Here is a 12,459-nt window from a genome sequence, read left to right on the forward strand (position 1 = left end):
CTGCCACCTGAACCATTCCTGTCTAATCTTTGGCAAATTGACCAAGCTCAATCCGATCCTCTGTAAACTCCGCGCTTGACATTCGTTCCCTTGGCAGCACCATCTTTCCCGAGGACACGCACTTTGTGTGCACAAACGGTCAACTCTAGGATGTCATACAACAGAAGAGATTTCACGCATCCGGAATCTTCCCCTCCAGCCCAGCTACCGCGGCCAGGTTGTTCTGGCTCAGAACATTGTCCCCCATCTCGCCGCTGATGCCCACGTTGGCAAGTAGCGCCATGCCCTCGATGACGTCCGAAGGCTCCAAGACATGCCACCTCGCGAGAGTGACCTTGGTGCTCGCTCCAACGGTGACGGTGAAGATGGTCTCCTCGGCGAGTGAAACGCCGCTGATACCATTCAGGGCTCGGAACATGTCCTCGTCCGTGAAATCATCACCCATGCAAAGAACGAACTCAACCTTCCCTTGGCTCGTCACCTCCTTGGCGAGCTCTGGATTGGAATCACCGGCCACATGTGAGATTTCGGAGTTATAGTCCGCGACAAGGCGTTTCGCGATCTCACCCTTGTTGATGAAGGTTGGCCGGACCTCGAGGTTGGCTTTGCCCGTCATGACATCGACGTCCCATTTCTTGGCGACGGTCGATTCCAGTTCCTTTTGAGCCTCGCGAGCAGCATGCGCACCTTGCTCCGGGTCGGCTTGGCGATAGTGCCACGTCAAGGCGCAACGCTTTCGCTCTATGAAAGAACCTTTGCATAAATTAGTACGGTGGATATAGTAATTTGTAAGATTCGCAAACTCACCTTGCACCCGATCGGTGTACTTCTGGAAGATGGCGATGACTTCTTCTTGCCATGCCATGTCGAACTTCTCTGCTAGGTTTTCCCAAGTGTTCTGGCCAGGGTGTCTAATAAAGCTACCATGCTCTGCACTGAAGCCAAGCTCAGAAATGTGGCCGAGATGCTGCTGCAAAAACTCCTGGTCGCGCCCGGAGATGATCCAGACAGCGTTCCGGTGATCGGCTGCTAACGACTTCAAGGTTTGAATGACACGCTCCGAAGGAACAGCCGCACTAGGCTCCCTAACGATTGGTGTCAGAGTTCCGTCGTAGTCAAACATGAAGAGTCGTTTTCCAGCTTCTCGATACTGCTTCAACATGACAGTCCGATCTAGAAGTGGTGTCTTGATAGCGGTCCGGTTGTTGGCCAATGTCCCCACAAGCTTACGAAGGAACTTGGTGATCCAGGTTTGGACGTTGTGGTTGGTGACATGCTTGAATAGATTGTCTTGCATGGCTAGGCGTTTTTCCGGTGACATGGTGAGCGCGTTGTCGATTTGTTTGGCTACATCCGAGAGGTCCCAAGGGTTGATGTGAATCGCATCTTTGAGACTGCCAGCAGTTCCGCTGAACTCTGACAAGATGAGCGGGCCGTGGTTATCGCGCTGACATACGACGTACTCGAGACTGGTGGTGTTCATTCCGTCTCTGACCGAGGTAATCAAGCCAATATCAGCCACACGCAAGAGCGCAAAATACTCGTCCGGGCTCAGATACTGCGGGTAATGCTGTACGGGCGAGAAACCGAGACTGCCGTAGGTGCCGTTGATCTTCATGACCAACTCGTTGATTCTGCTAGCGATCTTGTTCTCTGCCTCCTCCGAATCCTCGACAGCGGTCGGGGACGTGACCTGAATCAGAACGACCTTCTCCGTCCACTCGGGGTAGAGCTCCAGAAACCTATCAAAGGCCATCAATTTTTGAGCCACACCGCGGACACTATCCAAACGGTCACGGCCAACAATGATCTTCTTGCCTTCGTAGAGCTTCTTCAAAGCCTCGTACTTCTCAATGACGGTGGGAGACCAAGCCTTCTCCTCGGCCTTGGTCACGTCAATGCCAATGGGAAATACCCCCACCTCGACTCGGCTACCATACACGTCAACACCGATGGAGTCCGAGGGAAATTCGAGGATTCGCGTGCAGCAGCTAGAGAAGTGGCGCGAGTAGCTGTACGATTGGAATCCAACCAGGTTAGCACCTAGCATGCCCTCGAGCACTTCCTTTCGGCGAGGCAGACAACGCAGGAACTCGCTGCTCGGGAAAGGACAGTGCAGGAAGAATGAGATGTACATGTTGGGTGCCTTTTGCCTCAACATGCTTGGCAGCAACAACAAATAGTAGTCATGGATGACAACAATGTCGCCCGGCTTGTAGATTTCGAGGATCTTGTTGGCAAACTTGAGGTTCATGCGGTAGTAGTCAGCCCACTGAACACGCTCATCCCTGCCGTCGGTAGGCTCGTGCTGCTTGTAGTGAAAGAGGGTGTAGAGCTCGTGCTCAGCGTACCGCCTCCAACGGGTTTGGTCCTTGAGGCGGATGCCCTCGTCAGTCTGCTCATCATCGTCGGATAGCCAGATGGGTACTGTCTTGATCTTTTTGTGATGCGAGAGCTTCTGCTCGAGGTCTGACTGATGTGCGCGAGAGATCCAGAGGCCATCCTGCGCGGGCGAAGTAGCAGGCGCGTGGCCGTCCACAGGTACCGGCGCGGACAGCGCGTTAACGCCGGGGTAGGCTACGGTGTCGGGTGGGGTGTCGGGGGGAGACAAGGGGTCGAATGGCGTCTCGATTTCGCCGGTCCAAGCTACGACGGTGTGATTCCAGGGTGCTTCATCTGAGGAGAGGTGGGCAAAGGAGTCAAAGAGGGCAGACTGGCCGCGTCTAGATCCGAGATCCCACTCGCCCGTGCTTCGGTACTTGACAGAGTATGGCAGAGTGAAGGTGGTGGATATAATGTTCCCAGTCAAGGCCAGCTCGGGCACTCCAGCCTTGATATCGCTGATGGACTCGCGGCGACCCCTCGAGGACAGGCTCATGCGCCTGAGCACATCCTGGTGCGACATAGCTCCTTTGATGGCCTCAGTCGGCGAAGTGGCCCCAGCTTCAAACTCGATCTGGGTCGGCGACTGGACTCTTGGAGCGTCCGAGATCCTCCGCGGTCGGCGGTCGGCGCGTGCTGGGTCCCGGGTGAAGTAGCTGGGACTTGCCGGGCTGGCGGGGCTCTGGTGCTGCGAGTGGTATGTCGACAGGTGAATCCCTGGGGTTACGGGGACGTTGGTGACCGAAGATCGCTGGTGGGCGGGGAGGTCGTCGTCGTCGTCCCTCTGCTCGTTCAATGAGGCGCGCGGAGACCTCGATGTCGCTTCGGAATCGATAATCACCTGGGGACGGGTCCCTTTCGCCGGTTTCTGGTCCGCCATGATGTTTAGTGGGCTGGAGAGGCAAGATCGTGAGGGCGGCAAATGCTTCCAGATCACGCAATGCAACAGGAAGCGACAAACGGAGAGGAGTATGTGAAGCAGGCGGCAGAGAATGGCAAGCAAAAGGATGGTGGTGAGATCTTGAACAAGCTTGGGGCTCTTGGAGGCAGATCTGTTTGGGCGGTATGGGACAGGGGAGGCAAGGTAAGTGTGTACTTGAGGGAATCGATGTGACACGGGTACGTTGCCCACGCCTGCAACGCCTGGGGAAAGCAGCAGGGCGAAGTAGAAGATGAAGGAAGATGCGCAGCTCCTAGCTACTTAGGCACTTGTTCCGGCCAACTGGGTCGGCGGGAGCTGGGGCTGATCTGGGTGCTGCTGGTGTCTCCAACGGGGCGTCAGGACTCCCAGACCATGGATATGGATGCAGCCAAACAGCCTGATCCCCAGCGGTGACAACAGTATCGCATCACGGCTTGAGAATGGTGGGGCGCCACTGGACGGTAGAGAATAGAGACCCGGACACGACCTGGAGGTTTTGCTCCTGCGCTGCCCAGGATGGATCGCACCAACCTCGATGCGACCTGGCACAGCACGAAAACGCGGTGACCGCTTGATCCAATGCAGACGAGAGAGGTGGGCAATCTGGGTGCTGACCGACTGCCTGGTAGCTTGGCTGACAATGTTCAGATTCAGATCGAGCGGCTGATAACGCCGTCCTGATCTTCACTGCTCTTGTCCATATGTCATTCCCCTTCTCTCTCCCTCTCTCTCCACCTCCTGCGGTTTCCCCCTATTACTCTACTGCACCACCCTCCGCATCTCCCGGCTGGCTCGCTCGTTCTCTTCTCGAATCGTGCGTGTACAGAGGAACATCTCAGAGCCTATCCAAAGTCGCCAATGACGACAGCGGCCGGAGGACGCGGGGCAGGGCGTCTCCCAAAACAACGGTGACGGAGCGATTGACGGGCTGCACAAACTGGGATTGACGGGCACGTACCTGAGTGACGTAACGATTGCGAGGGGGTCGCAGCTGGGGAGGGTGAGATGCGGCGTTCGCTCAGCCGGCCAGGATCCTACCGTCGCAAAGCGGACACGACTGCGGATTCTCAACGGGCGTCTCGGGGGGCGGGATGAGGCTATCGCAACAGCTGCAGCACAAGAGAACGAGAAGACTTCAAGGTTCGCCAATGGTCGAGGAGAGAAAGCCAATTCTCCAGCCGAGGCCCGGGAAAGGGGATTGCTCAACAATAAGTGCCCAGCCTAGCCTCTCTGCCAGCCCGGCCGCTCTCCACTTGCGTCCGCGTGCGTCTAGGTTCACACGTCTCCAGTCTCCAGGGCTGTCTCCTCTTTGCCCCTCCACTCCACAGATCGAGAAAAGCCGCCGTGAACAGGAGCCGGCCGGCGGTACCTGTGTGCCTGTCAATCTGACAATCTAGAACTTGGTCCTGCGCTGCTTGGCCCTTGGTAGCTGTGGAGATGGCCTCGCCAACGGCCCGAAGAGCTGGTGCGCCGCATCATTATGGGCACTAATCTGGCCAGCTCCCTGCCTCCCCCAGTCAGTCGCTTGGCCCGCGACTCGATCCCTTTCGATTCTTCTGCACTCTCCTGGCCCGGCCGCCCAAGCCACCCTGCCTTGACGCTCGAGGCCCATGGCCCGCTTGATGGGGTATGCACCTGTCTGTGACGCAAGAATATGCGAATAGGATCCATCTCGAGCATCAAGCATTGCGCCATTTCTCCAATCCATCTCGCCGTTTCGCGAAATATCTCCCTGCCCTCATCCGCAATGCGCATCCTCCCAATGGCTTGGTCTGGCTGATTTTCACATGGGATGGCTGCTGCATGGTACATGACTGTAACCCACCCCCTGCCTACCGCCTACGTAAGGTACCGGACGCTGGGACACCGCCAGATGTGCAGCGCATGGCACATGGCGGGCGGGTCTGGTCGCTGTCCGCCAATGCCACAGCGCGGGATGACGCATGTGCGCTGGTTGCTGTTCGCCGAGTACGGATCTTTCCGGACTCTTAACTCTATCCCTACATACATAACGTGAAAGGTACCTAGTTGGGTTTATGAATATGAACAAGTCTGCCATGGCAGTTTGCATAATGAAGTTAACCCTTGTCCATTGCTACCATAGTAGATCTGAACATGGCTCCTGAGACTGTAGAACCATGGGCCAGCAACACATCAACAGGATCCCTCAGCTGGCGTCAGTCTCTACTTTTAGCTGCGCGCTCCTCCAGGATTGTGTGGTGGCTCAGTAGGCCTTTCATTCCTGCAAGTTGCTAACATACAACTGCTGTCGGGGAGGCTTCTTTCTGGCCGTGTAATTCACAATAGCGAATTATATACCAAGCACAGGGCAGACGCATGCAATCAACTCTATCTCAACAATTGTGACAATACCCGCACACCCACAACCCTCTGAAATGCAACTCACCACCGATCAACCCCACGGTCGCTAGCTCACCATGCCCCGCCCAACCCCTGAAAGCACCGCGAACAGAGTGGCAGTGGTGTTTGGCCATGCCATGCTGTTCTCTTACCAACTGTTCACTCTCCTACTCCAACACTCGTTCCGAGAGCGCGTTGCAGCCTCTCCAACCTCTCCTTTGGCCAGACATCTGGTAAGTGGTAGAATTCCGGAACGAAGGGCACGTCGCCGCTCAGATTGAGCCACGGCTGCTTTGTGCTCGTATATATGTGCATCTCCGGCGGGAAGAGATCCGGGTTGTCCAGCGTCCCGACCCGAATGATCCGGACCCGGTCCCCGCCGTGGGTGCCGTAGCTGCTCCAGACGGCGACGCGGCACGCGGGGCACCGCGCGATGGTCTGCGGGTTTCCAGATGCCGTTGAAGTCTCGACCAACTCTGGCTGAACAGCCGTACTGAGCCCCACGAGCGGCGCCTCGTACATGGCGTTCAGGGCGAAGGCCGACCCAGTCTCCCGCTGACAGTACCGACAATGGCAAGCATGGACGTAGATTGGTCGCCCGGGTAAGGTATATCGAACCTGGTGACAGGCGCATCCGCCCGTGAACGGACCGTCGTTGCCAGCGGAACTTGGTGTGCCGGCAGCGGCGGTGCTGCTGGTAGCAGTGTTTGCCATTTCTTGTTCAACTCAACGTTGAGTTGGCAGCACTAGTTGGCAAGGGGATAAAGCAGTTAAAATTCTCTCATAGGAAGGTATAAACCGACTATTATTAGAACTTTAGAAACCTTAAAATCATAAGAGAGAGTTTCTCTTAACTTGTGTTCCAAGATACAAATAAGACTGGCTGCTTGAGTGATCACGCAATCCCCCGCATCTGTGTGACCATGGCATAATGAGCGAGCGCCGCCTTGGTTGACGCGCTAGTTGGTCCATTTGGTGAACGATTTGCAAATGCAATGATGTGCTCTTGTGTCGTAACGCCTATTTCTGAACGATTGTCTTTCCTTGGCAAGAAGCATACTATATCAACACCCGGCATCATCTGCGCGTGTCTTGAACCACATGCATGCCCGCCTACACCAGTACTGATGCTCTGTTTTTTATACCGCAGAGAGAAGATCGGCTCATGAAGATGACAAAACTTCCTGGGGTCTTGCGTCAGGAAGCACTACATGTTCATCGTGACAGCTTGTCTCATAGCAAAGCGAGGTGCCATCATAATCGCCGTTGGAGTGTTGATCACTCCCCGCCTACGGATGGGAAGAAGTACAAACGCGGGACCAAAGAAGATGGACCAGATCGGGTTTGAGATATTGAAGAGGCTGCGCAGGGTGATGGAGCTGTACTTGTGCGCCGCCATTGTGAACTCCATGTCAATACCATGGCGCTGGGGGTGCAGCGTATGGGCGTCCTTTCTCTCAAGTGTGCTCTCGGCAAGGCGCAGGATGCTGGAAGCCGTGTCCTTCATAGTATCCAAATGTGCCGTACTTGTCATCATGGCAGTCAGTCCCGTGCCGGTGGATAGTAAGAGTGCATATGAACCGAGCTGCGTGCTTGTAGAGTCGACGAGCTGGTTCGAGGTCCACGGTGATAAACCAGTAGCGAGGATGATCCCTAATATCACCAGGACGTTTGCTGCAACTCGATCAGCAGCTGCTTCAGTGGCCTTCTCAAAAACCTTGATCTCAACTTCGTAAGCAGCATGAATGTCTTTGTCAATCGATTCCTCGGCCTTTTCAAGCTCATGGACGCAGCAGACGTCGTCCCGCCGATGGTATCTCACATTGGGTCCCATTAGAGAACGCGGGTAGTTGCTTGGATTTTGGTCCATGACATAAATGCCATCTTTAGTCCGAAAACAGGTTTGAAAAATTCTTTCCACCTTGAGCTCCCCCAATACCTCCGAGCTGTAAGTTCTGGCCTTGAAATGACTACCCCTTCCTCTGGACCATGCCCGATACTCATCACCGTCAATGATGGCAGGTTTGGCCTTGAGAAGTATTGCCCAACAAGCGTGCCACATGACGGATGTATACGTGTGGCAGAACCGCGACATGGAAAAAAAGAACAAGCCAATGTTTGATATCCCATAAAGACTGACTAGGAACAAGCGAGGTCCCATATCAGTGGTGTGCGTGCTGGTTATGAATCCGTTGTATACAAGTGTGTTCGTGATCATGATGACGGTCAGCCATAGGCTGACCCACTGCCATATTGCCAGCTGTATAGCGTTCCTCATCGCTGGAGAAGCTGTGTGCAGCCAGGATACTTTAATCCTCTCACTCGGAGTGGTACTTTGTTGGAGCATTTCGTGGAACATTGCATTATCCTCCATGATGGGCTGGAATCCGGGCGTAAAGTCGTCTTTCTGTTGCAGCAATTGGTTCCCAGTAAGCTCGGCAGGGGCATCCTTTCCAAGGGCCAGAAAATATTTTTCATGGCTTTTTAAAAAAGTGACCGTGTTTAAAAGGAAGAGCTTCTCCCGTTTCCACTGGTCAGTCTCAGAAGAGGTTTCGCTCGAATTCACTACGGAAGCCTGAGCATCCCGATCCGTGAGCTCGAGGCTGGACTGGGCTGTAGATGGGCTGGCTCCTCCTTGACTGACAAAGTTTAAACATTGAACATAGAATCTATGTATCGAGTCGCATAAGCGACTTGCAGCAGGCTTAGAATCACCGTCATGAATTCGCTCGCCCACTCCTCGGGAATGCCGGGTTGCCGCTCGTGTTTCTTGTTCTCTGGGCTCTTTTCCAATTTCTGTCAAATTCTCCGACAGTGTTCTAACGTTCTGCCAAAGTATGTGGGCAGGTAACATAATACCGCCAAACAACTGTGCCGAGTATCGGATCAATGCGATGTAGGTGGTGCCAACCAATGCAGCTGCAATAACGGCTGTTGTTGTCGTGACGGTTCGGACGAATGGGAGAGACTCTGCGTAGGCTGTCGTATTGTAGGTACCGGAACCGTTGATAATAATCGGTGCGTTGTAGTCTCTTGCCGTCAGCAGGTTGTGCAATTCACCTACGTACGGCCGAGGGCAGTTGGATGTCGTGGCATTGAGACACGACGGCATCGCTGAAGGATGTGCCACCAGCCCCAAGCTGAGATACAATTGCCACAATCTAAAGGCCATCTCTGCGACGTGTCCCTGATCTAGTGAGTGTGACTTGCAATTTTGGGGTAGCGTACTGAGACGTAGGCCTCGTGTATTTGCGTCGATGGAGCAGGTCGACAAACTTCCAGAGCAGGTTGGAACCTTCATAGGGAGGTATTGTAGAAAGCCGTAGCCTCGTCTACCATTCTGGACCGGTATCGCTACCGTTGATGGTTCGTGTGAGCCAGAACATGGCAGAGCCTCAAGCAATCAGTATGCCGGCAGCTCTTCTGGGGATCTCCGCGAGGCAGTGACCCGTCCATGGCACTTACTTCCGCCAATAGCTGACGTGCGTAATCTCGTCAAGAGCCTCACCATGGGGACGGTGGTCATCTTCACTCAAGGCCAAGGGATGGAGGGTTTAAAAAAACCGTGCAGCTCAGCCTGCTTGAACAGAACCCCTCAGGGAGACCTCAGCCACTCAAGGAAGGGTCGGTGCGATGGATTGCGTGCAATCCGCTAGAACTCCCGCAGTCGAGATATCATTGGCGTAAAAGTTGGCCGGTAATCGACCGAATTGCGGAAAGCACTAAAGCGGCACCCCATTACACTCTAGAAGCTGCTCTCAAAGGGTGGCAATGAGACAGTAATTCCAATGGCTTTTTTCTCTTACCAGCTTGGCTTTCAGTTAGCTACGCGAATAGGCTTGGTCACCCTGGAAGGAGCTCATATGGTGAGAGGTTTGTGTATAATAAACACTCCCTATATACTCGCTAGGCTGTGCCCAGAGGTCCCGTGCGAATCCCGTCAAAAGTGGGTCTACATTCCACATTCCCATTTACATGATGCAAATACAAGGTTCAATGTCAAGTAACCCGGAATGCGCCCAAACGAGGCGACAATGCAGAACAGGAAAGTTTCGGGTTGATCGGTATGCACGTCCGCCAATGCTGCGTGCCATCTTGCCGACGGATTGGGCCATCCCAACCCCCGCCATTGGCTGCAATAGAATCTTCAGCGGGCCTCTCCGTGAAACTGCCGCTGCGTTTTTATGCATGGTTGTCATATCATCCACCAACGGAGGTGCATCCCCGGCTGGAGATAAATCAATTTTCTACCCCTCTTCTCGACCGCTTCATCCATCTATCCTCCGCTGGATCAGTGTATGGACTTACGGGAACGATGGTAGACAACCAACTCAACCCGGCGGATTCACCTTCGGTTAGTATAGCCACATGTGTCTTGGATTTAGCCCAGGCCAAAACAAGCATTGCTATCCGCGCGCACACTAGCTGACAGTGACTTCAGGTCCCACATGACGCCGGCCGCTCCAATGAAGGCAGTAAGGGACACAATGGGCTGCTGCCCGACCAACTCCAACGGCCTAGCGAAATCAGCAATCAAGATGTGGACATGGTTGACTCGTCGCAGGGTGCAACCTTAGATCTCACGCCTAATTCTACTTCTGCCTGGCAACAAACTGTGTCAGACCCAACCCCTTCCGCGTTAAAAGCATCCGCAGAGCCTGTCTCAAAGGAGCCGCAGTATCATGAGCAGCCTTACCCTCCATTTGCCCGGGGTAATACGATAGGAGACTCTGTCTCCGTTGAGGAGAGAGGCAGGATATGGCAGAACTACAAACCCGACAAGTACTTCTTGCCCAACGATGCCATTGAGCAAGATCGTCTTGACTTTGCCCATAAGTCGTATTCCATGATCCTCAATCTGATGAAAGGGGCGGACGCCTACGCAGACCCTGATGACGCTCTTTCTTTAGCGCCTATCACCGGAGATCCGCCCCGTGTGCTCGACATTGGAACAGGAACAGGTAGGTCTGATATATCGCAAGTCAAACATCACGACAGATCTGATCTCGATGGCAGGGATTTGGGCTATTGAGTACGCCAGGAGGCACCCCTTATCTAAGGTCATTGGTAGCGACCTAAGTCTCATCCAACCAGACGTTTCGGCCGAAGTTCCTAACGTGTCCTTTGTACGAGAGGATGTCGAGGACGAGTGGATACACGACACGTCCTTTGACTTTATTCATCTGCGTCTGATGTTCACGTGCTTCATCAACCACAAAGATGTTATCCAAAAGGCATTTGATAACCTCAACCCTGGTGGTTGGATCGAGTATCAAGACTGCAGTTTCAATATTGATTCCGACGACAACACTCATCGCGGAACAGCGTTGCACCAATGGGGACATTTGGCAATAGCTGGTGCCGCAGCCAAGGGCAGGGATATAGAAGCAGCTCGAAAGTACAAGCGCTACATGGAGGAGATAGGTTTCGTTGATGTAGTGGAGAGACCCTTCAAGCTTTTTGGGAATAGTTGGCCTCGAACCCAGCCGGAAAAGACAATTGGGCGATTCACCGAGGTATCTGGCAAGGAAGTCATCAGGTCTGTCTCGGCAAAGCTGCTGGGAGAGGGGCTGGGCATTTCGGAAAACAAACTCCAAGAGATCGTGGCCCAATCTCAGAAGGATGCTGTGAATAGGAAAATCCATTTCTACTGGCCCGGGTAAGTATACGCACCATAAGCTTCGCTTCGGTTACTGACTGTGTTTTGTGCTCGCAGTTACGTTGTGTATGGGCGAAAGCCGGTTGACAATAGGCCGGTCCCTCATTCAGAGTAGCCGAGACGTTCTTGAAAGATCTACTGGTGGTGTAATAAGTGTAAATACAGCGAGAAGCAGGGTTGGTATAGCAAATCGCCAGTAGATCACCCCATTCTGGAATGCGTATTGCACCTCCCATAAAAAAAGGTTGTGCTAAGCGGTCAACCCATGTGTTCAAATTGTCTTAGTCTTTTGACTTTTCCTAGCCTGGACTTCGTTCACTACTACCTGCTACCAGTAAAACCGGGATATGCGCTGTACTCTACTATTGTACGATGTAGGAATAATGTTGGGTGATCATGTCACCAGGTCGTTTAGGAGCAGCGCAGTGGTATTCAACCTTGACAGACGGTAGCCAAAGCACTCTTAGAGAATGTATATATATAGAATAATTGAGTCTAGGCCTTTGCACGATGGGACGTTGGCTTGAATTTGTCGGCCAACTGTGGCCACCAGCAAGGCAAGGTGGCTGAGTATGGAGCCATTATGCAGGGCCTTGCGGGGAATCTGATCCGCAAAGGGCCGCTGGCGGGAAAGCTCAGAGCCCCCCCTCCACAACCGAGCCACGCATGACGCGTTCTCGCATAATGTTGTACTCCTGAGCTGATAGTTGCAATCCTTCGCTTCGCAGCTGCGGATTGGTGTATACGGGTACGTTTACCTTACGACGGCTGCCCACAAGGCGTACCTGCACACTACCGTTCCAAAGCGAGCCCCGCTGTGCATGGATCTCACAGCAAGGTCAGGGAACGGATTGCATGTGAGGTGCACTTGGGATCATTGCAGCAATCTTGCAAGAAAATCACGGTCGCACATAACCAGGGTCGTAAGCCTCGGGGACAACGTGTAAATTCAACTACCCGCCAGAGCGATTGCAGAGACCTGGAAATTGTCTACGCTCTTATCAAACCAACCCGCGCCGAAGGAGATCTATGTATCCTTAACCTAATCCCTATCCTTATCCTACCAACACCTGGCTAAAAGACATTTGACAATAGAAGATTGTAAAAGCACTGCGAGAGGCAATATCAGTGATGC

The 12,459-nt window shown here is 53.6% G+C and overlaps 4 protein-coding genes across 4 annotated transcripts; 1 reads left to right on the forward strand and 3 right to left on the reverse strand.

Moving 5' to 3' along the window:
* Positions 1 to 172: 172 nt before the first annotated feature.
* On the reverse strand, positions 173 to 3,262 carry JN550_004516 (uncharacterized protein; the record flags this gene model as incomplete). The annotated part of the gene is made up of 2 exons (XM_049316040.1): positions 173 to 753; positions 808 to 3,262. 2 exons carry the CDS (start codon positions 3,260 to 3,262, stop codon positions 173 to 175), a joined length of 3,036 nt encoding a protein of 1,011 aa, XP_049173588.1.
* Positions 3,263 to 5,824: 2,562 nt separating this feature from the next.
* On the reverse strand, positions 5,825 to 6,379 carry JN550_004517 (uncharacterized protein; the record flags this gene model as incomplete). Its single annotated transcript, XM_049316041.1, has 2 exons — positions 5,825 to 6,220; positions 6,284 to 6,379. 2 exons carry the CDS (start codon positions 6,377 to 6,379, stop codon positions 5,825 to 5,827), a joined length of 492 nt encoding a protein of 163 aa, XP_049173589.1.
* A 493-nt stretch (positions 6,380 to 6,872) lies between these two features.
* Positions 6,873 to 8,777, reverse strand: JN550_004518 (uncharacterized protein; the record flags this gene model as incomplete). The annotated part of the gene is made up of 1 exon (XM_049316043.1): positions 6,873 to 8,777. One exon carries the CDS (start codon positions 8,775 to 8,777, stop codon positions 6,873 to 6,875), a length of 1,905 nt encoding a protein of 634 aa, XP_049173590.1.
* A 1,203-nt stretch (positions 8,778 to 9,980) lies between these two features.
* Positions 9,981 to 11,439, forward strand: JN550_004519 (uncharacterized protein; the record flags this gene model as incomplete). The annotated part of the gene is made up of 4 exons (XM_049316044.1): positions 9,981 to 10,019; positions 10,107 to 10,626; positions 10,682 to 11,324; positions 11,382 to 11,439. 4 exons carry the CDS (start codon positions 9,981 to 9,983, stop codon positions 11,437 to 11,439), a joined length of 1,260 nt encoding a protein of 419 aa, XP_049173591.1.
* Positions 11,440 to 12,459: the final 1,020 nt, after the last annotated feature.

Source organism: Neoarthrinium moseri (assembly GCF_022829205.1).
Source record: "Neoarthrinium moseri strain CBS 164.80 chromosome Unknown scaffold12_Wmoseri_CBS_16480, whole genome shotgun sequence".
NCBI lineage: Eukaryota > Fungi > Ascomycota > Sordariomycetes > Amphisphaeriales > Apiosporaceae > Neoarthrinium > Neoarthrinium moseri.